Source organism: Scatophagus argus, chromosome 13 (genome assembly GCF_020382885.2).
Source record: "Scatophagus argus isolate fScaArg1 chromosome 13, fScaArg1.pri, whole genome shotgun sequence".
Lineage (NCBI taxonomy): Eukaryota > Metazoa > Chordata > Actinopteri > Scatophagidae > Scatophagus > Scatophagus argus.
Window position 1 is genome coordinate 865,647 of NC_058505.1, and position 24,850 is coordinate 890,496.

General features: G+C 46.7%; 2 protein-coding genes and 1 long non-coding RNA gene across 5 annotated transcripts; 2 read left to right on the forward strand and 1 right to left on the reverse strand.

Moving 5' to 3' along the window:
• Position 1: 1 nt before the first annotated feature.
• On the forward strand, positions 2-4,901 carry LOC124069071. The gene is made up of 2 exons (XR_006845019.1): positions 2-2,144; positions 2,528-4,901. It is a non-coding gene; the product is annotated as an uncharacterized LOC124069071 (long non-coding RNA).
• Positions 3,878-12,990, reverse strand: phb2a (prohibitin 2a). 2 transcript variants are annotated; one of them, XM_046407790.1, is made up of 10 exons: positions 12,850-12,990; positions 11,562-11,691; positions 10,873-10,957; positions 10,125-10,204; positions 8,911-9,095; positions 8,424-8,553; positions 8,047-8,150; positions 6,465-6,542; positions 5,261-5,337; positions 3,878-4,907 (listed from the first exon to the last, which is right to left on the reverse strand). In XM_046407790.1, the coding sequence occupies exons 1-10, from the start codon at positions 12,868-12,870 to the stop codon at positions 4,892-4,894; spliced, it is 906 nt and encodes a 301-aa protein (XP_046263746.1). In that variant the 5' UTR covers positions 12,871-12,990; the 3' UTR covers positions 3,878-4,891. The 2 variants fall into 2 exon arrangements, with proteins under 2 accessions (XP_046263746.1, XP_046263747.1); XM_046407791.1 differs by lacking the exon at positions 12,850-12,990 and adding an exon at positions 12,729-12,747.
• A 1,974-nt stretch (positions 12,991-14,964) lies between these two features.
• Positions 14,965-24,850, forward strand: LOC124069723 (CYFIP-related Rac1 interactor B-like). Of its 2 annotated transcripts, XM_046409122.1 has the most exons (12): positions 14,987-15,120; positions 16,698-16,881; positions 19,075-19,148; positions 19,257-19,378; positions 19,541-19,646; positions 19,851-19,987; positions 20,074-20,151; positions 20,426-20,542; positions 21,244-21,323; positions 21,426-21,552; positions 21,917-21,987; positions 22,146-24,850. In XM_046409122.1, the coding sequence occupies exons 3-12, from the start codon at positions 19,076-19,078 to the stop codon at positions 22,213-22,215; spliced, it is 981 nt and encodes a 326-aa protein (XP_046265078.1). In that variant the 5' UTR covers positions 14,987-15,120; positions 16,698-16,881; position 19,075; the 3' UTR covers positions 22,216-24,850. The 2 variants fall into 2 exon arrangements, with proteins under 2 accessions (XP_046265077.1, XP_046265078.1); XM_046409121.1 differs by lacking the exon at positions 16,698-16,881 and having other exon boundaries at positions 14,965-15,120.

The following is a 24,850-nucleotide window of genomic DNA, read 5'->3' on the forward strand; positions in this document are numbered from 1 at the left end:
ACACATTCATCATCTGTGACTCCTCTCCCCCCCGTTTAAAACCCCCTCCTCCTCCTCCTCCTCCTCCCCCCTCCTCCCCTCCCCTTCTCCTTTCTCTCCCCCTCTCTCTCTGGCATCTTTCAAACTGCGCAGAGGCTCCTGATTGGCTGCCTGACAGGCTTTGGTGTGAGGTGTGAGGGGGTGTGGAGCTGCAGCCAATCACGTCCTCCCTCCGTCTCCCAGCCCCCTCTGCCATGAATATTCACCCGCCTGTACCATAACCTCCCCCTTCCCTCCCCCCCTTCCCCTCCTCCTTCCTGGATGAAAAAAATCCCCTCTGAGATTTAAATCCGCCCTCCCCCTTCCTCATTCTTATGTAGAAGAACAGCAGCCTCTCAAACATGGAGGGACGGCAGCTCTCGCTTTGTGTCGCCAACACAATGGACTCGGTCCCTCCCCACCTTCCCCGTCCCCTCCCCGCCTCCTGCGTCCCTCCCCACCTTCCCCGTCCCCTCCCCGCCTCCCGCGTCCCTCCCCGCCTCCTGCGTCCCTCCCCACCTTCCCCGTCCCCTCCCCGCCTCCTGCGTCCCCCCCCCTCCCTCTGCAGATTTCAGGTTGCGCTGCAGCAGCTTGTTCTGAAGTGCAGCCTCTCTGCTCGCAGTTCGGGCTATAAATAACTCGGCGGCCATCTTATCTTTTTGTGTTGTAACCCTGTAGAGGAGAGGGAAGGGAGGAGGGGAGCAGGACGGCTCTGGGGACAAATATGACGAGGGTCACATGACCAAAGACATTAGCTAAAGGCCTCCAATCTTCAGCGGTGGCGAGCTGTTAAACAGGAATAAATGACTGAAGGTACTGATTGGTGAGGCGGCGGTGCAGAGCTGTGGTTGTCTGTGGGTTGAAATGGCTGCTCGTGTTTAAGGCTGTTGTGCAGACTGTGAAACAGAGACAGAGACACGTCCACATGTGAGACAAGGACGAGCACAGGCTGAAGACCTCATCCCCTTCAGGCCATGCTGGGACACTTGATGAACAGAGCGGAGCCCATTTAAATATTTTATGTCACAGTTCAAGTTTAATGTGGGTAAATATGTTCAGTCAAAATGGACAGGATAAAGACAACTGACTGAAGGCATCAGTTTACTGAGTGAGCATCTTTCAGGACACATGAGGTGTATGCTGTACGTGGGACCTTCACACTAAAACTAGGCTAACGTGACCAGTCCTGCACAGGGCATGTGGACAGAATTCAGTATTGATCACAGGGTCTGAATACTTATGTATGTGTTATATTGTTCTTTTAATAAATTTTCAAAAAAATCGAGCAAACTTGTTTCACTTTGTCATTATGAGGTATTTTGTGTGGAATTTTGAGGGAGAAATTTAATTGAATCCGTTTTGGAAAGAGACTGTAACATAACAAAATGTGGAAAAAGCCAAGCGGTGTGAATTCTGTCCAGATGAACTGTATATTTTGTTGAGTTCTGGACTTAGATTACCTCAAATTCAAAAGTGAATCCTAAATACCCCCAACGCAAGAGCTGCCATCGTTGTGCCTCGTTGTGGTGATGTCATCTGGAGCCAGACTCTGTACAGTAGTGACCGGGAGGAGGCGCTGCTGTGTCAAGTTCCTGTCCAAACACCCGTCTGAGCCAATCAGGAGCAGCGATCAGCCGTCACCGTTCTTCATAATTAACTTTTGAACAAACATGATCATCAGCATGATAACATTGACAGAAACCATCTTTGGGAAAACTTCATTTGACGTGTACTTTGGGTTTTTAGTTCGGATCATGTCCCAGATAGATAGAAACTTTATTGATCCCAAGGGAAATGCTAACATGGAGGGGGAGGAGCTTATGAGCTGTACTGCAGCCAGCCACCAGGGGGCCAGCAAAGCTCCGTTTGTTTTATTTAATCAATTCCATCTTAACGTACTCTAATAACTGACTGCCTTTTATATGTTGTCGGTTTGGTACCTCATCAGTAACGATGTGGGTTTACAGGACAATAGAAGGTAAAGAGGTCTATTATCCAATGGGTTTTACTAAAACTATATTTGACTCAAAGTTTGTTAATTGAAACATAAATGTTGATATTAAAAGGATTTGTGTGTTACAGAATATTCATGACGTCATGTTGGCTTCAGAGGGAGGAAACAGTCGGTAAGTCACATTTACATACGAGAAATCACAAACTCAAGGTGACCCCACATCTTTGGTAGCTGGAATACAAATGATGTTTATTCATTTACACGTCTTTGTGTGTACTGGCCACCACTAAGCTAAAATACTTCAAGTGTGTTCATCCTGAATTTGATATTTTGATCATTTTACTGTGTTCTTATTGTACTGAGTTCAGATCAAACTTCACATCAGAAAACTTGTTAAATGTACAAAAACACACACAAACTATGGTACTAAGTATTAAAAATCCTTATTTTACACTACAAGTTTGTATTCTTGTGTAGAAAACCTGCCCCGGTGAATATGTGGATTAAAACAATGATGAAGGTGGAGGTTTAATTTTTTCTGCTGGTTGTTTGCAGAAAATCTCAAGTCTTTGAGAGGCTTTTTAAAGGTCAGCAAACATCTCCAATCACTGACAGCTGTGGTTCTGAGTCCGTGCGGAAGACAAACACGACTGTTTGTTAGTCGACTCAGCATCAGTCAGAACTGCTGGGCCATCAGTCCAGACTGGGACCACTGGATGGCTTCCATGTGACGTTCACGGTCCCCACAGACCAGTTATGGGCTGCAACTCTTTGTGCCTCATATTAGCTTGCTGATGTTAGCATTTAGCTGAAGTACAGCCTGGCAGAGCAGCTGTCATGGCTGCCACCTGTCAGTCCAGAGTGGTCTTAATGAGGCCGGTTCTGATCTTTAAATGTGACTGCATGAGTTAAGCCCATCAGGTAGGGAGACATAAACTCTACGCTTGTTTTTAACTGGAATGAGGAAAAATTGGATTTATTTATTATTTATTTTATGTGACCAAGATGAGGGAATGAGCCCTTTGATGAAGTCAAAACGAAGATGATTTATTTCATGTAAATTGAATTAGCGCTTGAACGTGGAGGAGCAGACCGAAACAAGCTCTTCATTTACACTCAGGAGCAACAAACAGTGTGTGAAAGTGTGTGTGGTCAGTGCCGCCGCTGTGCGAGGACGCCTCCTGACATAAACACCCGCTGGTCCTAACGGCCATGACTCGACAATGTGGCTCTGCTCAGTGAAGCGGCTTACAACACACCAAAGCTGCTGAGTCCAACAGTCTCCTGTCCCAGGTCTGACTGTGGACACGATCCTCCAGTTTGACTGGGTTAAAGGAACAGTTCTGCATTTTAGGAAAAGATTGCTGCCACTCTCGTATGTGTACGGTGAATATGAAGCCGTTAGTAAAGTCGGTGAGGAGAAACGTGCAATTCCACAGAAATAATGAGGCAAAGTAAACCAGTTTAACGAGAGCTTCTGTCTCTTCGTTAATCAGCGTGCTGAGGATGGTGGACAGACAGGCTAGTCTTTATGCTAAGCTAACTAGCAGCAGTCTGTTGGCACTGCTTCACTGAGCCTTCCTGTCAGACATGGTTTATAACAGGGCTATTAGTAACACACAGACAATAACTGATATTTGGAGCTCATTTACATTTGGAACAAATACTTTAGTGTCAAAGTTTAGAATAACGCGTATCCAAGCACTGCTTATTCCACTAAGCACGAGAATTATGTAGAATTTTGAGAAACTTGTACTTTGATTCTTTCCATTTGCTACTACTTTGTACTTCATTAAAAGTCACAGCTATGATGTTTTACGACTGCTTATGTGTTAATAAATGTGCTCATTATGGATGCCCCCGTGCGGATGTTGAAGGGCTGCGATACCAATCTTTGACCAGATATCGTATAAGCAAATTTCCTTTAATGGCAAACACTGAACATGACAGGTGAGACTCTATGGACACAACAGACAGACACGATGATGACGGTTTCCTACAGACTGTCGGGTGTCAAAGGCACCAGGCTGAAAGCTCGGTGACTCACGTCCAGGCCCGGCTGTGCAGCGGGAGTCCAGCTGAGACCCTCAGGGAGGAAACCACGTCACGAAGCGTCCACGTCCACGTCCACGTGCGACCGAGACAAACCAGTGACACGTCTAACCGACAGGTTTCCAGGTTCAGAGTTCCCTTCAGACCAGCAGGGCTCTGCTCGGTTCACTTAAAGGCTCAGTTCACCCAAATCACACACACGGTTTTGACACTGAGCATGCTTAAACCTAAACGGCCATCAGAGATCCACAAAACAAACTTCTAGTGCTAAAGCAGTTAATCTGATTCGTCACACCTCAGTGAACAGAAAGCACAGCAGGTCACATCAGGGAGGAGGGAAGGCTGAGATTTAGATGGGAAGTGAAAACTGTGTGTGCTTCAGAAGAACCGACGCTTTAAAAGATTCCTCCGCTGTTGGTTCAAGTCTTTACATTTTATTCATGAAAATGGAGCTTTGTTTGTTTCAACTTGTTATGTATCAGCACTCGTAGCTTATTCATGTGACAAACTGTGGACTGATGACACTCAAGTGTCCACAAGGACAAAAACACACAGGAAGGAGCTGAGAGGCTTGAAACAAGCTAACAGGAAGTTAACGTGGAGGAAAAGCAGCAGATTCCTTCCTCCGAGGGAAACTGATTCTCATTCACAAATTAAACGGTGAAGAAATCAGGACTTTAACTGACAGCAGAGGAACCTTTCAGACAAAACGTCTCGAGCAGATGACACGACGCACAGATCAAAGTCAGGACCTGGACCAGACTGACATCCTGCGGCCGGGAGCTGAGAAATGAGCCAGGTGTGAGGTGTTCTTTCTGTAGAAACGAACCAGCAGGAACGACGACAGCCCGACAGGAAGCCGTCGGCTTACTTCAGCGACAAACTGAAAGAAACAGAACATTTAAAATCACAACGTGAACATCGTGATAAGGGACCAGTGAGCAGGACCCGCTTAGCTTAGCTTAGCACAAACACTGGGAGCAGGGGGAAACTGTTAGCCGGGCCAAACTGTCACACTGCTGCAGCTGAAAAGTCTGCCTCAGGTCACTTTGTTCAGCTAAAAACAGTAAACGTGACCTGAGCAGGTGAGTCTCAACAATAAAGAAGTAAATAAACGCACAAACAATACCGGTACAGATAAACTAATACAATAAACTAAAGCATGAATTGATTGTTTTCCTGCCCTGCTGGTCACAGCTGACATTTTCAAATCATTAAACGACTGAGTGGACTCACTTGAAGCTGTCTCTGTCCTGCAGGTTGAGCACCAGGCTGTCAGCACTCAGGTAGACTTTGTTCTGGGACTGCGCCACCTGCAGGTCAGTCAGATACACACACACACACACACACACACACACACACAGGAGGGAGTGTGAGCGCAGGGACAACACAAACAGGTGGAAAAGTTTGTCAGCCTGCCTGAGCTGCTGCTGCTGAGCACAATGAGAACTTTGTCAGCTTCAACACTGAGCTGATTCACAGCAGTGAGGCACCGCCGGGTCACATGACGTGACTGTAACCTACAGACCGACACGGACCGTCCAATCATCAATACTCACACGAAGACCTACAGTCACAAAACTTTATTTAATCCCCCCCCTGTTAAAAGAGAAGCTCCAGAGACATCGAACACCTCTGGACCACAACCGTCCAAACCTGTCGTGTTGTTGTTGTGTTATTTTGTTGACCTCCTGCTGCATGCTTTTAATAAACAGTCCATAAACTATAACACATTCCAGACGTTCAGTCCTGCTAAGTAAACGGCTCATGAAGCCTACATTAAATAAATAGTCTAACTGTAACCCGTCCACATGTATCACAGTTTAATTAGTTAATCCGCTTTATGGGGCTGTTCATCAGAGGCTGGGCTTCAAGTTTTACAGTTTGGAAAACTGTGACTGAGTGGGACGAAGTCAAAGTGCCAACAGACTGATGAAGTTAAATCCTACAAAAACCTTTTCTCATGTGCCTCTCTCACGGTTTCCAATAATTAATGAAAATGAAAGCATGAAAAAACAGTTCGACCCAATGAGCAACAAACGCCTGACAAGCTGTCACGTTTCCGCAGGCTTCTGTCACATTCGTGTTCTGCTGGCGCCCCCTGGTGGACTGACTGTGAGCTGCTCCTGTCAGCGCAGCTCACATCAAATGAAAGTGAACCCTGTGATGCTCATTTTGAAAGGAACGTGAAAACCCTGCTGCCAAACAGCTCAAAGGTCAAATCATCTCTTCACAGGACGAGCGACTGCAGCAAGAAAAACCGGCCCCACTGTTTGTACTGGCAGCTCACTTACGGGCAGACCGAGCAGGATCTGTCAGGTGCTGCTGGTGAACAGAACACTCAGAGGTGCAGCGAGGGACCGGACAAACATCAGATGAGGTCTGTGTGTCGAGGTCGGCTCGTTCGGCTTCATTCCTGCTACAGGGAAGCGTTTCTTACCGTCTTGGCGATGTTCTGCGCCGCTCGAATCTTCCTGAGTTTCAGGTAGCCTGGATTCTTCGTCACGGCCTCGCCCAGCTGGCACACACACACACACACACACACACACACACACATTTGAAACGTTAGTGTATTCACAGGAAAGCAGTGTTACACACCTAACAAAAGGCAGAGCGAGCGGCCGACCTGAGGCGGATCAGCAGCTGGCTGAGCCGGTCGCTCAGAGCAGAACAAACATCGATCGTCACGAGGATCAAAGCCGCGGGCGAGTCGCCGCCCAGCTTTAAGATTCTCTCGCACGTTGACAGGCACAGAACATAATGACTGCATATTTGGATGAAGTGTTTGTCTAATGGTTTCCCTCTGCAACGGCGCGGTTCACGTCACAACAGGAATTCACCTGAGACCCGCAGGCGGTTTGCAGGCTGCTTTCAGGGTTCATTAGGTTAGTTTAAGTTTGCTGGACTCTGCAGATACGACACACAGTCGTCGTTACATCTGATCCAAATAATCCTCTGACCCACAGCCTGCACTAACCTTCTGCTCAACCCGCCGACGGCACGGCAACAGGTTTGACTGCTGCTCAACACACGCACTTCAAACTGCCTCCGGGTCTTCGCTCTTCAAATGTTAAATCAATCATTTGATCACTAAAGCTTTATTTTTCCTCACTGGGTTAATCAGCTGAAGCTCCCTGTTCACATTTAACAGACTGAAACACACAATGTCCACATTTCTTCTTTTCTGTCCTTTTAGGGGACTAAAAGAGGACCTGAGCTCATTTTCAGGTTGTAGTCCTCCCATCATCAGTCCAGTGTCAGTTTCCATCCCCGTCGGTCACATCACACCTCATCAGCTGAAGCTCAGGATCATCAAACCACTGAGTCTGTGGTGGACTACAAAGTCTGTAATGTGGATGTTGCTGCAGAGAAGCTACAGACTGGAAAACATGGAGGCTTCACACACGTGTTGAACCTGACAGCTCAGAAGATCAACACAATCAGCACAGTCTGAAGATCAGAGTCACCAGTTCAGTCTGGGACCACATGTGGAATCTGGTCCCAACCTGCCCTTCAGATCCCGAGTTCTGCTGCTGAATGACGGACAGGAAACATCACGGTGTCGAGGCCAGGACGACCTTTGACCTTTTGTCCTGTTAGACATTTGGGTGAAGTTTGTCAGAATTGGTACATGAACTCTTCAGTTATGTGAGCTCAAAGTGACCTTTGACCTCCAAATTCTCCTCACTTCATATTTGAGTCCGAGTGGACGTTTGTGCCAAACCTGAAGAAACTCCCTCAGCTCCTGAGATCACATTCATGATTCTAAAGACGGCTGGCAGCCACGGCTGCCACCGACCCAAAGGGCTGACAAACGATCCCTCAGAGACCTCTGAGCCGACGCCGGCAGGTTCACGCTACACGCCTTCACTGCACTCACTTCACTGATTAAGACTTGATAAACATTAAAGTAACGGTAACAGTACTTTTACACGGCGGTATTACCACCTTACTCGTGGTGACAGTCTACTCAGACATGACAGCAGGATAAAACTGACTTCAGAGCAGTTGAATCAGCTCACCATCTTAGCAGCCTGAGCTTCTCCTTCAGCCTGGATGATCTTCTGCCTCTGGTCCTGTTTGGCCTTTTCCACATAAAACTGAGCTCGCTGCGCCTCCTGCTGGGCTGGAGAGGAACAAACAACAGTCACATTATGCTTCTGCGTGTCTCTTGTTAACCTCATGCACCAAATGTACCAAAAGCAAATCTTTAAATAAATCTTTATAGAAATCCCTCACCCTCCCCCCATTCAACACCACAATGATGTAACCTACAACCTGAGCTGACAACATGATGGATTATCATCTGCAGTGACTTGGACACGCCTGCAGCTTCACTTGGTTTATAACGGGACCAGCTGTCAGGCCAGAGGTTTGCCCACTTCCTGTATGCACTCACCGACTTGTTTGGCCTCGACGGCGGCCGTGTACTCTCGACTGAAGCTGAGCTCTGTGATGGCCACGTCATCCAGGATGATGTTAAAGTCTTTCGCCCGCTCAAACAGCTCCCGGCGGATCAGCAGGGAAACCTGCAGGCGGATTAACCCTGATGTTTAACGGAGACACTTAGACCGTCTCGCCTCTCTCCTCCTACCAGATGCTGTGCGACAATTCAAAATGGAAGCAGACAGCCCTGATTGGTCGGTAGAGGGTCTGAAGTCCATCTGACTCGTGGTTCTGTGAGTTTAACCTGCTAACTGCTAACAGAGCCTGAAGCATCTGCACTGTTGTTATGGTTACCAGGCGGACGGGAGACAACACTCCTGTCTCAGGAAAAAACATTTTGGACAAAAGTCGGCTCACTGTGAGAGGAGACGACAGTCAGCTCACAGCGATGTGAGCTGAAGCAGCTGGACTGTAAGCGTGTGATGGAGGTGTGTTCGCACCTGTGCCCTCTGCGTGATGAGCTGTGATGCGTTGAACTTTGCCACCACGCTCTTCAGCACCTCGTTGACGATGGAGGGCAGGACGCGCTCGTCGTAGTCCTGTCCCAGCTGCTGGTAGAGGGTGGGCAGGTTGGACGCCACCGGCCGGGACAGGACCCGCAGCGCGATGTTCACCATCTGAAGGTCTGAGAGACTTAGACTTAGACTTTCTTTATTTGTCATTTGGATTTTCATCACAAACGAAATTTCGGTACAGTGGCTCAAGCATAGCAGGAATTACCGACATATTCTTTATAAAAGAAAAAGTAAAAAATATAATATATACACTGTGAGAGGGAGAAATCAGGCGATGTGGTCACATGACTCGTCGTGGAAACGCACACATTCAATCTGCATTCAAATCAATAACCACATCGATATCAATAAATAGATGTTCAATAAGTCTGAAAACAACACAACTGTGGTTCATACTGTACACAAACTGTCAGCGCCCCCTGCTGGACAAACTGTGTCCAACAGCCTCAAAGATCTGACAACAAACGCCTGCTGAATGAACCGTTTGATCGGCAATTAATCCTTCTGCTTTTCTTCTTCTCTGCTTCCAGATTCGCTACTTTCCTTCAAGAAGTATTATTAAAAAGTACTATTCACATCACTGTAGGATAAAATATCTGTGTACCATCTTTCTACTGGCAGCCACAGAAGAAGATTCACTGAGAAAGCGTCACATTAAATATGGACATGACGGTTATTTGCACTTAAAGGCTGAGCTAAAGATTTTTAACTTTCTGTGGCAATAAAGTCATTTTATGCACATTTAAAATAATCAGGAGGCTGAATTAATCTGTTAAAATAAAACCTTTGCAGTATGTTAACCGCAGTGCCGCACTGAATTGCAATTACTAAACTATTTCCATTTTAAGAAACTTTAATACTTTTACTCCACTACATTAAACTGACAGCTCTAGTTACTATGGTTACTTAACCTCTAAAAATATAATTGACAAATAAAAGATGAATTATTACAGATTAAACAATGAAAGTATTAAATCATTAATAAGAACCACAATAAATCAGTGTAACAGCTGCTACATTAACATCATGAATAAGTAAACTGTGATGCTAACGCTGTGTTTCCACACTGTGATACGACTACTTCACAGATTAGAGTATTTGCGAGTACTCGTAGTTTTTACGCGTTCGTTTTGTCTGACCTTTGCTCCCGGTCAGCGAGGAGATCTTTCTGGGCTTGGCTCTGATGTCGTAGATGATGGGATACTGGAACCAGGGAATCCTGAGGACGACAGCACAGTCAGAGAGGAGCAGCAGCTTCAGGCGTCCAGCGAGGACACGGCGTCCACGCGAGACACGAGACGCACGTCAAACAATAACAAAACACAAACTCCGCAGAAAGAGTGGAAGTGAACATTAAGTGTGCTTTCATGAATCCCTCTGTCATCCACTCAGCTTTCATTAGTTTTCTCTCTTCTCTTCTTTCTCTTCTTCTCTTTGTTGTTTTCGGTCTCATTTCAAAGATTACTTCTGCAAACTGCTCTGAGCAGTTAAAAAGCAGGAAGTTCAGGAGGATCCTCCCGTCAGCCCAGAAAGATTCGGTTTTGCTATCGTCTCAGATAACAGAAGCAGAATATTTTCCCTGCCGACTCGCTCTGCGGCGCCCGCGAGACGACGTGGTGAGAGCTTCAGGGTAGCAGCTAAACACTGAGGTGTGCAGGGCTGGTGAGTTCAGGATCCTGCACTCACCTCAGCCCGACAGGTGGCTGAGGTGAGTGCAGGATCCTGCAGCAGCTACTGACTCCACATAACCACCATGCGGAGTCAAGTTCTCGTAAGGCAAAACATCCGTCTCCAACCACCACTTCCTGATCTGATGCTCGTATCCTCCGTCCTCAACATGAAAAGAACGATGCACTAACCCCTCTGAGTGCGGTGGAAGCCTCCTACCTGAAGTGGAGTCCCTCAGCCAGAACAGTGTCCATCTGCATCCCTCCGATCCTGTTGAAGATGATGGCCCTCTGTCCTCCTTCAACTGGACACACAAAGACACGATGACGGTCACAAACCGAGCCGAGTTTGACGCTCTTCTACCAGCCAGCGAACACTTGCTGACACGACGCTCAGCACAGACCGTCCAGATTCATTTACTGACAGCCTAAACAGAATATATCACAGCACTTACATCCCTCAACCTCTCTGTCCCTTCCCTTTACTTTCTCAGCATCTATCAGGGGGGGCAAAGACAACCTACAACATCTCTGGTCCTGCTCCACGTCAAAGTGAAGCCTTTGACGTGGAGCGTGGACGTCTGCACAGGAACATAAACGTCTACGTGGACTTGAAGCCTTCTGAATGACGTCTGGCAGTCCTCAGCTCTTACGGGTTTGAAGAGGTCTAAGATTAACCTGCACACTGTGGGACTGCTGTGTCATATCAGAGCGACGTTTTCCATCAGCTTTCTTTCTTGTTTTGTTGCACTGCAAACTGAAGAGGCTCACACATCAAAGTGCTCTTAACTGCAGTCATTTTTCAGAAGACAAGCTGTATTATTAAACTCCTCCTGACAGGAATAGTTTCTTACAGCTAAACTGGACTTTTCCACTTAGTCACTGGAGTCTGCAGGTGTGTAAACCTACCTGTGTATGTTGCTTCCTTCACTCCGTAAGCCAGAGCTCCGGCACCGATCAGCAGTTTGAGCCCGAGTCCTGCACCCCGAGGTCCCGACGACATCCTGCCTGCGATCTGCCGCAGCTGCTGCAGAAAACCCTGAGGGACAGATACAAACGTGTCAGACGCAGCTCACAAATACGAGTACCGACCGGTGACAACGCACGCTGGGCTGGTTTTAAAGTAAAAACAACCTGAACCATATTAATTTTACTTATCTTATTTTATTTTGTTCTACTTTATTCTATTTTATCTTATTTTATTCTATTGCTATACGTTACTCGTTCTTACGTTTTATGTATGCACCAACCACTAAGACAAACTTCTAGTAATGTGAACCCTCTTCACTTACATGGCAATAAAGACGATTCTGACGCTTTTCTGTTCTGTAAAAACCATGCCACACTCATGACACTGAGTGACCTTGATACTGGATGGCTCATCACGTCTGACACCCCCCAAAAGCTTCACCAAGGACGACCTCAAGCTTCAAAAACATTCCATGTGTGTACGTGACCAGACAAACTCATTCAAAACTCCACTATTTTAATGTTTTCTAGCACAAATACAAATGAATCGCATAGTTTGATATGACTGAAGATCTGTTTTGAATTTATGGGCCCTAAGCTTTAATTCGGCTTAAAGTTTAACCCACAAGACGGAATTAGCTGAAACAATAAACACATTTTTATTAGTTTTATTTGTAGTTGTCGCCGTGTAAATGGCTTGTCTAAAATCAGTGACATTTGAGGATTCAGGCGTAAATGTCCGCTCAGGGTGCTACATGTATGCCGAATTGAAGAGATTTCAGGACAGTCTAGTGACCTTTAAAGCATTGTTGTATAATACGTGTATATGTGGAGATGTGGAGATGTGGAGATAGGCAATAAATGAACAATAAACGGCAAGCTTTTCAGAAGGAAACTGGTATCTCTGCTTAAAAGAGTGAACCAATCTTCGGGATATTTCTCAAAGACTTTAAGTGAAATGTTAGCAAACCAACATTAATTAGCTTAAACAAAACCTCCTCTTGTTGTCACCTTTGACTCGAATCTTTCTGAGTACAGTTGAGCTAACGTTAAATTAACCGTAAGCTAGCTTACAGCAGACGCAGCCTGGCTCACGTGTGTGTGTACCTGATGTTCAAAATGCTAACGTCACGCAGCGACACGCAAAGAGCGGGAAACGGCAGACCGAGTCGACCGAACTGAAGGAAGAGGTTCATTTAAAACACAAGCTAAAGTTAAAGACACTTACACCGGGCTCTTTATTCGCCATGCTCGTCCTCTCCTTCTAGAAAAGCAAGTGAAGAAGGGTGCAAGGTCAAGCGTGATGACGCACTTCCGGGTCCGCGGGGTAACATGGGAAATGTAGGATTTCACCGAGGCTGAGTTCGTTTATTGTCATGTTGTAACACAGGGCTGCACACTAACATGTCCGCTGTAGCCCCATCGTTCTTCACATACACTGAACATACAGACAGCTGAATCAGAACGGGCCTGAGTCACACAAATAAATATAAACTATATGTATTTATACTTGTATATACGTGTGTATGTGAAGGCCTTGGAGCAGAAACGACGTACAGCACATGTCAGTGTCAAGGTGTTATGTATGGAGAGTGAATTCAGCAGTGTCAGTGTGAGGGAAGAAGCTGCTCTGGACTCTGGTTGTTCAGCAGTGGTTGTTTCTAGGCGGGCGGCAGCAGGGCCACCTGGCTGTGGGAGTCCGACTGCAGCAGGACAGGGTCCAGGGTCCAACATCGGGGTCCAGGGTCCAACACTGGGGTCCAGGGTAAATGTCAGGGCCCAGGGTCCAACGCCAGGGTCCAGGGTCCAACACCAGGTTCCAACATCAGGGTCCAGGGTCCAACACCAGGGTCCAGGGTCCAACACCGGGGTCCAGGGCCCAACACTGGGGTCCAGGGTAAATGTCAGGGCCCAGGGTCCAACGCCAGGGTCCAGGGTCCAACACCAGGTTCCAACACTGCAGACCCCTCTCACCCTGCACACAAACTGTTCGATCTGCTTCCCTCTGGTAGGCGTTACAGAGCTCTGTATGCCAAGACCACCAGACACAAAAACAGTTTCTTCCCCCAGGCTGTCTGCCTGATCTCCCCGTAAACCACCTGCCATTGTGTGACCCATCACACTGTTTGCACTACATGTATATATATATATATATATTTTTCTCTTGTAAATATTTTCTTCTTCTTTTTATTATTATTATTGGTATTTTGTATTTGTATGGTGCACAGGACAGAGAAAAATCCGGAGTCAAATTCCTTGTATGGTCACACATACTTGGCAAATAAAGCTGATTCTGATTCTGATTCTGATTCTGAACATCAGGGTCCAGGGTCCAACACCAGGGTCCAGGGTCCAACACCGGGGTCCAGGGTCCAACATCAGGGTCCAGGGTCCAACACCAGGGTCCAGGGTCCAACACCGGGGTCCAGGGTCCAACATCAGGGTCCAGGGTCCAACACCAGGGTCCAGGGTCCAACACCGGGGTCCAGGGCCCAACACTGGGGTCCAGGGTAAATGTCAGGGTCCAGGGCCCAACACCGGGGTCCAGGGTCCAACACCGGGGTCCAGGGCCCAATACCGGGGTCCAGGGTCCAACACCGGGGTCCAGGGTCCAACGTCAGGGTCCAGGGTCCAACACCAAGGTCCAGGGTCCAACGTCAGGGTCCAGGGTCCAACACCAGGTTCCAACATCAGGGTCCAGGGCCCAATACCGGGGTCCAGGGTCCAACACTGAGGTCCAGGGTCCAACACCGGGGTCCAGGGTCCAACGTCAGGGTCCAGGGCCCAATACCGGGGTCCAGGGTCCAACACCGAGGTCCAGGGTCCAACACTGGGGTCCAGGGTCCAACGTCAGGGTCCAGGGCCCAACAGCTAATCTAAAACTTTTTAAGGTTCAAAAAAGCTGTTAATTTCCACTCAAGTCAGGTTTATGATTTTTTTTGTATATTTATAAAGTCAATCAAAGTTAGGATTTAAACTCAAGATGAAGACATATCCTTCTTATTTAAATCTTATTGAATATCAATTAAAGCAGTGAACTTTCAGGTGAAGATTATGACGTGTTGTAAACCTTTTCACTATGAGACTCTATGGGACTATTAAGTTTAGTAAAGTCGGGATTATTACATGTTGAGTCAGAATTAGGACTTTGAGTTGAAAGTATGAAACATTATCTTTAAACGTGTGGCCCACGTCATGAGATAAAAGTTAAAATTTGGACATTTTTTAATAAAGAAAAAGTCTGGAAGTGTTTGAACTCCGATTTCAAAAAGTGACTTTGACGTGACTTTCTCTGCGCTGTGATTGGCTCCGGGTTCAGTTCCTCCTGAGGAAATCACTCCTTTTATAGTTAACGGAGCGTCGAGCGGCCGTTTTCCGGGTTCACACTCACTCAGCATGTAGAGGAGGCGGACCGCCGGAGACACCTGGACCGCCGCGGACCCGCCGGAGCCCGGACACACGGTATCGATCCGCACATATCGATCAGCTATCAGTGAAGGTGAGGAGCGGGGCAGGGTCGTGATCGGGGCAGGCCGGGGGGGTCTTGTGGATCGACACGGGGGGGGTTCAGTCTTCTTCTGGGTGGATCCTGATCTCAGATCAGACATGTCAGGTCCTGCAGTCTGCGGCTGCGGACTCGCCAGGAAAAACTGCAGTTTGACTTCAGAGTTCAGCTTTACTTTTTACTGTGTGACCAGCATCGGTTTGTTTGTCTGGTCTGGGATCAGATCACCGGAACAGCGCGACGGTTTACTGAAGGTGCGTGACGACACCGCTCCAGATGCGTTAGTGCCGAGTACTGCTGTGTGGTACTGCTGTGAGGTACTGCTGTGAGGTACTTCCGTGGGGTACTGCTGTGTGGTACTGCTGTGAGGTACTGCTGTGAGGTACTGCTGTGGGGTACTGCTGTGAGGTACTGCTGTGTGGTACTGCTGTGGGGTACTGCTGTGAGGTACTGCTGTGGGGTACAGCTGTGGGGTACTGCCGTGTGGTACTGCTGTGTGGTACTGCTGTGTGGTACTGCTGTGGGGTACTGCTGTGTGGTACTGCTGTGTGGTACTGCTGTGGGGTACTGCTGTGTGGTACTGCTGTGTGGTACTGCTGTGAGGTACTGCTGTGTGGTACTGCTGTGGGGTACTGCTGTGAGGTACTGCGAGTCTCTCCATGTCGTCACACTTTAGACTTTGACTGAGTTAACGCTGTACGTGAGAGCTGACGTGAAGCTCGTCAAACAAGCTGGAAGAAACATGAAAAACACGAGTTTACCACAGAACAGTACATGTACTGTGTGTGTTTTACTCCACATCTCACAGGAAATACTGCAGTCTTGCTGAACTACGTCCGTGTGACATGAAAACATGTTTACATTATGCAGTACTGTAGTAGTGCACAAATATGAACTACAACATTAAAACGTTAGGACGTGTATTTAATACTGCAATAATAACACCGTGAACAGAGTATTTTTTACTTTTGATACTTTACAATTTGCAGTTTTCCTTCAGCAACATTTTGTATGTTTTGTAGTACTTGTATTGTTTAGAACTTGCAGTGTTTTTAGAATGTGGTGATTTAGCAGAGATCAGAGTACTTCTTCCACTACTACAAAGAGTACATGTGAGTACCTTTAAATTCAGAAATGTTAACAAGAAGACGAAGATGAACCCGAACACAAAACACAAAGCAGGACTGTTACTTGGAACAGAGTATTTTAACACTGTGCTATTACTGTGTTTACCTCAGTAAAGTATCAGAGTACTTTCAGAGTTCTGCCATCGAGAACTACATTACAGGCAACATTACTGCATTTCAAATATTCCTGGAGCCATCAGATGGATGTTACGCAGTACAAATACACAATATGTCCTGTAATAAGCAGTACTAGAATCTCTCATGTACTTTAAACAGCCCAACAGTAGAAGTACTGTGACTGCAGCAACACGAAGACGCCGTCGATGTTATTTTGGTCAGTGATCAGTGATCAATACGATCAATACGATCACCTGATCGCCGTCCACTCGTCAGACTTTAATGTTTCCACTGCGTCTCACACGTGTCACCTGAACGTTCCCACAGTACGCGTCGAGTCACCGTCAGGGGAGCCCGTGGCGACTGAAGCGGCGAGAACACAGCCAGCAAGGCCGGGGAAACACCCGTCCTGGTCCTGGTCCTGGTCCTGGTCCTGATCCTGGTCCTGGTCCTGGTCCTCACCAACCTGAGCAGACCTGAAGCCCAGAGCTGCACTCACAGCTGATCTCAGGTCTGCAGAAACCTTCCTATGGTGACCCCGTCATCCACTGACTGATCGATTAACCGCTGCAGGTTTGCGTGGTGGAAGACTCGCATACTTTACTTAAAGTAAAAATACCACAATGTGCAAGTATTCCATCACAGTAGTATCAGAAGTAAAAGTACTCCTTGTGCAGAGCGGAGCCTCTCATTAAACAGCACAAACGAGAAGTGAGCAGCTGAAATACGCCTCAGACTGTCAGACCGGAGCCGCAGCGATCGATCGGCAGGCCGATATTGATTGATTGATTGATTGATTGACTGATTGACTGATTGATTGATTGATTGATGGATGGAGAAGCAGCAGATGTCCTCGCTGATGTTTGTCAGAGAGTGAAGAAAGTGAGGACGTCTGACTCTTTCACTGAGAACGTAACTGATGATGATTGTTTGTGTCTTTGTGCGATGCGTTCGCTTGTCACATTTCAGTATCAGTGAAAACGTTACTCAAACCGTTTCACAACATAAAAACTCTTTTATGTTTTAGTTTTACAGTCAAACATAAAGTCTCAGTGAGTAAGACAAGTTCAGACCAGTAAATCAACTGGATCCTGGTTTGATTTCTTTGTTTCCTGCTGCGTTTACAGTGTTTTTACCAACTTGAGCTGTTTTGTAGGAACACTCTGAAGGGTTTTTGGTGCTTTGTCTGGTTTCCTGTTCACTTTGTTAGAGACGTCAGACGGTGAAGCTGCCTAAATGAGCCTGAACAGGATGATAAAAGTTTTAATGTCTGGGATGACTTGTTGTTTTGAAGCTGACAGAGAAGTAAAAGGCTGAAGCGAAGTGTTTCATAGCGTGTGCGCCTGCCGTCGTTCGTACGCCGTCTTACCTGATCCGAGCTCAGTCTGCTCTACTTCCTCTGTTTTAAATTTAGGCCAAACTTTCAGAGACTTCATCACTTCCTCTTTTCACCGTCTTTAGCGAGCAATTGCTGATCCCAGTTCAGTTTCAGCTCACGAACTTAACAAAGCTGCGTCAGTGTGAAGTTGAGCTGCAGAAAGTTCATGTTTGTGTAGTTTTGCCCTTCAGCGTCACAGTAAGTCGCTTCCAGGTCGTTACATCGCGCAGTTTGTCGCGTTTCGTGTTGTTGTTCAAAGCTCAGAGTTACAGCTTGTCTCCTTCACAGACACGTTTCTGAAGCCGACCTGAAGTCTTGGTTTGGTCTGTTTTGGTGGCTCAGGTTGGATCAGGGTTTCAGGCTGCTGCTGACTGTGGGATGGATTGTGCTGAAATGTGGTTCAGGTGTTCCCCTCAGGATGCACCTGAAGGACTGTGGTGATGCTCTGACCTTTTATCTAGCGCCACCAACAGGTCAACATTTTAAGCTGTCCCTCACTTTGGTTTATGGAGAAGCGCCTGCAGGACGCTGACCTGCAGACGGTTTTTGGTTGTCTTCTGTGCCGTGGGCGGCGCCTGATGCTTTCTGGCGTCTCCGTTGAGGTTTGAAGGGAAGCCTGAATCCACGTTTCCTTCCTCCCTGTCGGTCACTTCGTCTTCTCCACCAGCTTCACAGTTTGTGTGACGTTCAGCTCATTCGTTCAAAAGTTCATTTGATGCTACGAGGACTCTGTGACCTCTGACCTTTATGAATATCTGTAGGCCTCACCTTAAACCAGGTGTGTGCTTGTGTTGCTAACACAGTGTCGTCATGGCGTGCATCCTTCTGAGGTGACGCCGCTCCTTCCCTCTTCAGCTTCTGTTCGTTGGGTGAAGGGAAACATGAATGATCAATCAGTGTAATGTGTCCGCGTGGCCACCGGGGGCAGCAGAGGACAAATGGAATAAAGATCATCGAATGTTGTGTTTAGAGAGAACAGAGACGAGCTCAGCACATTTAACAGCTCTGCCAGACTCTAGTGATGCTCTGCTGGTGACAAAGACCACTACTGTGTGCACCAGGTGAGCTGCAGTACTGAGTGAGGGGGCTGTAAAGGGACAGTTCACCCCAAAGACAGACATGCATGTCCTCTTTACCCATCTGGACAGCTTTGGTGTGAGCTGCAGAGTTTGGAGGTGTGGACCCTCATGACGTCCGCCTGCTCTTCAGAATAATGAGATTTACTTTCTGGAGCTTTGAGCACCACATTTGAAATGTGATCTAGTTTTGTTATTTCACGTAAGCTGCAGAGCTGAGCTCGTCATACAACATCCTGTCTGTTCACAGCATGGGGAACCTGATCAAGGTGCTAACCAGAGACATCGACAACAATGGAGGAAACTTCTTCCTGGACTTTGAGAGTAAGACACACACACACACACACACACACACACAAGGACTGATTCATTCGTGAGATGCAGAGTGTCTGACCTCTGACCTCTGACCTCTGACTGCGTGTCTCCCTGCAGACGCTCAGCCCACGCAGTCGGAGACGGAGGTGTGGGAGAAGGTGAAGCAGGTGCTGACGGAGGCCCGGGACATCCTGGACGACCTGCAGGCCTACAGGGGAGCAGGAGAGGAAATACGACAGGTTGGTCTCGGGGGAGGTGCTGTACTTCTCAGCGCACTGCGTTCATCTGACTGCTTTGGTCGGGTTCACGTTCTTACACACAAAACATATGAAGAGTTTTTACATGTAGAGCTGAAATGATGAGTGGATTCATCAGGTAGTGGACTGTGTGTGTGTGTTCAGGCCATCCAGAGTCCTGGGGTGGAGGGCGTACAGGAGAAGGCCTGGTCAGCTGTGGTTCCTCTGGTCGCTAAACTCAAAACCTTCTACGAGTTCTCCCAGAAGCTCGGTAAGAACCTGGACACCACCTGTCCACTTTAATAAACGTGTGCTCTGTCACTGAGCGGAGACGCCTCGCCTGCCTGCTGTCGGGTCATACTGTGGCTGCAATGAGCAGCGCGGCCTCCAGGGGGCGCCGGCAGAGACGGCTGCCCGGTAGAGCTCACATCAGTGATGGAAAACTTACCTGTCCCGCTGTGTCCCCCCCCATCAGAGTCCAGTCTGCAGTGTCTCCTGGACGTCCTCACCAGGTCGACCTCCACTCCCACGCAGCAGCTGGAGCAGAAACAGGCTCTGGCCCGGCAGTTCGCCCACATCCTGCACTTCACGCTGCGCTTCGATGAGCTGAAGGTGTGCTCACGCTCCTCTGCACCTCCTCCACCTCCTCCATCCCCCCCGCTCCTCCTCTTCTTCACCTTCTCACATGTTTGTTCCAGATGACCAACCCAGCCATCCAGAACGACTTCAGCTACTACCGCCGAACCATCAGCCGCATGCGAATCAACAACCTGTCTGTAAGAACCATAAGTCTGTAGTTTGTTCACTGACGCCCCTGACAGAAGGCACAAGTGCGTCACTGCATCCTGCTCGTTTCCACCAAATGTATGGACATGTTGTGTAAACTGTGGGAGGTCATCTAGAAAATCAAAATTAAGTTTTGCAAATACATTTTTAATCCTGAAATATGAACCCCACAGGTCAACATGACGAGAAGAAGAATAAAGCTTTGGTGTATTTTTGACTTTGTCACAACCCATAATATTCAGCTGATCGCTGCTTTGTGTACAGGCCGACACAGGAAATGAGGTCAACAACGAGCTGGCCAATCGGATGTCTCTGTTTTATGCCAGCGCCACACCGATGCTGAAGACGCTAAGTGATGCAACGTCAAAGTTTGTCTCAGATGTGAGTCCATCTAGAGATTTATGTTGCACTTTATTTGAGAATTTGTATTGTTTTTATTTATGCATCATATGAATGAGTTTTATCATACAGAACTTTGAGTGTACTGAAAAATGTTTTACTGGTTTCTTGGTTGCTGCCAGAAACCAAAAAGAGGACAACAGCAGGAAGACACAAACTTACGGCAACCAGTCATTCACCGCTTCTTATGGGTGTAATGAACACTTCAGCCTGCAGGGGTCACTAGCAGCGCTGTTTCTCTTGTTCTTTCACGAAGCGCCAGCAGGGGTCGCCCTCGCTGCATTTTTCTGTGTGTACAAACACTGAGAGGAAGTGAAACTTTTCTCTCTCAGTGTTTAATGAACCCTGAAGTCACATTTCCATTTCTGTCACACACACACGGCGTTCATCCTCCTCTCAGTGAAAACACACTCAGGTGAATAACATTCACATGACGTTGTGGAAATGTTTCCCAAAGTCATTTCTCACACCTGAAGCAAGAAAAGCATAAGAATTCAGCTTTGTGCAGTGCAATACTGAAACTGCAACTTATTTTATTTAGAACTTCCTTTAATTCTATTTATTTCATCTGTTTGTAATAATAATACTTTAATACTCTGATATAAAGTGCACATTTTTTTGCATTGAGAGAAGTAAAAGTACGGTTTGTGGATAATACTTTAATAACATTTTTAATACTACAGAACCCAGATGTCCCCATCGAAAACACGACAGACTGCCTGAGCACGATGGCCAGTGTGTGTAAAGTGATGCTGGAAACACCGTGAGTCCTGACACGTTCCTGAATGCATCGTCACAGCCACCTGCCTCAGACATGAGCCAACACTGTGTGTGTGTTTGTGTGTGTGTGTGTGTGCGCGTGCAGGGAGTATCGCAGTCGTTTTGCCAGCGAGGAGACGGTGTTGTTCTGCCTCCGCGTGATGGTCGGCGTCATCATCCTGTACGATCACGTCCACCCGGCTGGGGCCTTCGTGAAGACCTCCAATATAGACGTACGTTAGCAAGACAACAACACGACAGTCATCAGATTTCTTATAGTCAGCTTTAGGACCACTAGGACCTCTTCGGCTAACTGAGCTAACTGAGCTAACTAAGCTAACGGTAACTTTAGCTAAGGCCAGAGATAACCACAGCAACCAGCACAGTGAGCAGCAGTTGGCCACGTTTTACATGCTACCAATTAAATGAATGTGAAAAAGAATTTGTGTTTTGGAGTTGCCTCCAAAGCTGAACTGGTTCTTCTGTGGCTTTTGGTGCATCCTTCCACCAAGTTCCATGAAAACTGGACCAGGAGTTTTTCCTGTCACCTGCTGACAAAGAGGACTGAGACCTTCTTGTTGGTTTGGTCATTTTCAGATGAAAGGCTGCATCAGAGTGCTGAAGGAGCAGCCGCCCAGCAGTGTGGAGGGATTACTCAACGCTCTCAGGTCTGACACGCCACCAGCACCACCAACACATCACAGGAATCTCCTAATTTAAACTACACATGTATTGTCTAAGGGATTGAAAGCTGGCTTGGCTGACTTTGTATTTTCAAATCAAAATATACATATCATATATATGTTTGAATTGTGCATCCCTGCAGGTATACGACCAAACATCTGAACGATGAGGCTACCTCCAAGCAGATCAAAAACATGTTGCAGCCAAATTAACTCAACGCTTCTTCAGCACAACTGAAACTGGAACGACGCAGGGAGACAAAAGTGTTATGGTCCAAATTTCAAAAGAACTACTGAACAAAGCTGTGGCTAACATTTCTTTGTTTAACCTCAGACGTTTTTTATTCTCATTCAAAAAATTGAAAAAAGCTTTTTTTGTTGTAAGAAAAACAAGGGAAACCTTTTAGTTAGTTGAAAATGCTGCTTGAGTTGCATTCAGGACACATCAGATCTACAACAAAGTGTTTATTCTGCCACCTAGTGGACATTGAGAATATTACAGCCATCTTTTTCTGAGTTGTGTGCGTTAGAGCTTGTGTGCCCACTGCAGACTGGATGCTGATGCTATTAGCTTAGCCACTTCAGGGAAGATTTCAGCTTATAAAGGTGTGTAAATTACGTCTTCTCAGATCTGTTTGGGATCTCAGGGATTCGGGAGACTTGGATTACGCCAGACAAGCTGCATGGAGCCACCTCATGTTGTTTATGTTTTAAGTACCCAGCTTCTTCAGCTGTTTAGCAGAGATCCGCAGTGCTGTTTTATGGTGAAGCTCCAGAAATGTTTTGAGGACTAAGAAACTTGACTTTCCATCATGGAGGTGAGGAGATAATGACTGAATTTTTGTTTTTGGCCGAACTGCTCCTTTAGCGTTGCCAGTGGTCTAGCCAACACTTGATAGAGGGCGATAACATGTCCACTGGAGACCCTGAGCAACACCAATGTCAAGCTCATTCTGGTCATAAATGAGTGGGGCCACATTGTGATCCTCCAGTTCTGCATCATCATGAGAGACTGCAGCCGAGCCTGTTGAGTTTACCATTCGTTCGTCCGTACTTCTGATGTGACCTGAATGCAGCTTTCTCAGTTTTTGAGCAGCGCACATCTGTTCGCTGCCAGTTGTTTAAGCTTGGCAGTTGGATAGATCATCATTTCAGGCCCTTCTCCACCACAGGAACCTTTTCCAAAACTATTTTCAAGAAGCCAGGAACCTTTACACTGGAGGAACCTTGTTCTGGTTAAATTCCTGGGCCACAGTTCCTACCTCAGAAAAGTCTCCGTGGCCGAGGTTTCACTGAACGGTTTTACAGGACTGAGCTTATCTGATTGGTCAAACACAAGCTCAGTGAGAATCTTAAAGGAAAAGTTCACTTTATTGTAGTTCTGTGAGTAATGACAGAACACGCTGTTTGGATAATAATTTTCCCCTTCGTTCTCGCTTCCAAATAATTCCTTTATTACTAATTCCTTTATAACTTTTGATCGTGTCACAGCTGCTGTTTGAAACCAGCCCCCGTTACAGTACCGGCGTTGGGGTCCCACATGAACCCAACACTCACAGTTTTAGTTTCTCATTTTCCAGTGTTCAAACTGGAGTCAGTGGTTGAAATGAGGAAAACTGTAGATTTTTTAAAAAAAATAAAAATCTCTTTTGATCTTAGAGCATCATGTGACCTGCATTTCAAATAGTCCTCACTTCCCCAAAATTCCTGCACGGCACAGACAAGTTCCTGGCTGCTTGAATGTACACTTCCTGTGGGTTCTGGATTCTTTGGTGGAGAAGAGCTGCTCTGTAGCCAGTTTGTTTGGGGAAACTGAAACAGCTCGTTCCTCCTCAGAAGACGCTGCTCCTTATTGTTGGAAACCAGACGCACTTCACCAAACCAATCAGCCAGTGGTCGTCCTTTAAGTCTTTTCACTTGTAAACCTGAAACACTTCACATAAAGCAGGTGCAGTACCCACCTGGTCACCACATGGTGGCGCTGTAGGCAGCAATGAGTTCAATCAGGCCAGAGAGCAGAAAGCACAGACTGTATCTGAGTTTCTGAGCCACGAGAGGCAAACATGAAATTTATGCTTTATCACAGTTAGTGCTTTAAAAAGTACTCAAAGATCATACTTGAGTAAAGATATCACGCTGGTCTTAAAAGGTCTTAAAGTATCTGTATGTCAGCGTAATCAAGTGCCAGTAGAAATGAATTATACATGTGTTTATACCATGGTCGGGGTGAATGCTCGATTCTGATTGGCTTCAGGATGGTGATGGACACTTACTTAAATTAAATTTGCTGTTTGTTGTTGACTTTGAATCTTGCCAGCATAAAGTTAACCTTCTGGCTAACACGCCGGCCTCAGTGAAATGTCTTACAGCCGAACTTTCTCACTGCTTTATCGGACCAGTTTTCAAACAGTATGTTTTGTTTTACAAGAACTAAAAGGTTGACCGTCTCGTTGGTTTGGTAATGTGCCCACAGTGTTTCCACGGGAAGCATTTTGACCGTCTTTCTGCACCTTGCTAGAATCATTTCATATAAAAATCACTTAATGATTTGAAAAACAGCTTAATGAAATGTGATTTGTTGTTTTTTGCTGTGACACGGGCAGCACTGTAATAACCAGGCTACTGAGAGCAGGAGGAGGAGGAGAACCACTGTGACGAAGACGATGCGGTACTGAAATGAGGGAAACCTCAGACTGATGTTTGAACTGATCTGATCAGTGGGACTGCTGACTGGAGATCTTTTTATTTCGCTGTGTATGTTGGCGCTGCAGTGTCAGGGATTGTATGGCATTAACTGTTTTGTTTGTGTTGCCCAAATAAAGTTTTTACATTTTTAAGAAAAACCTGA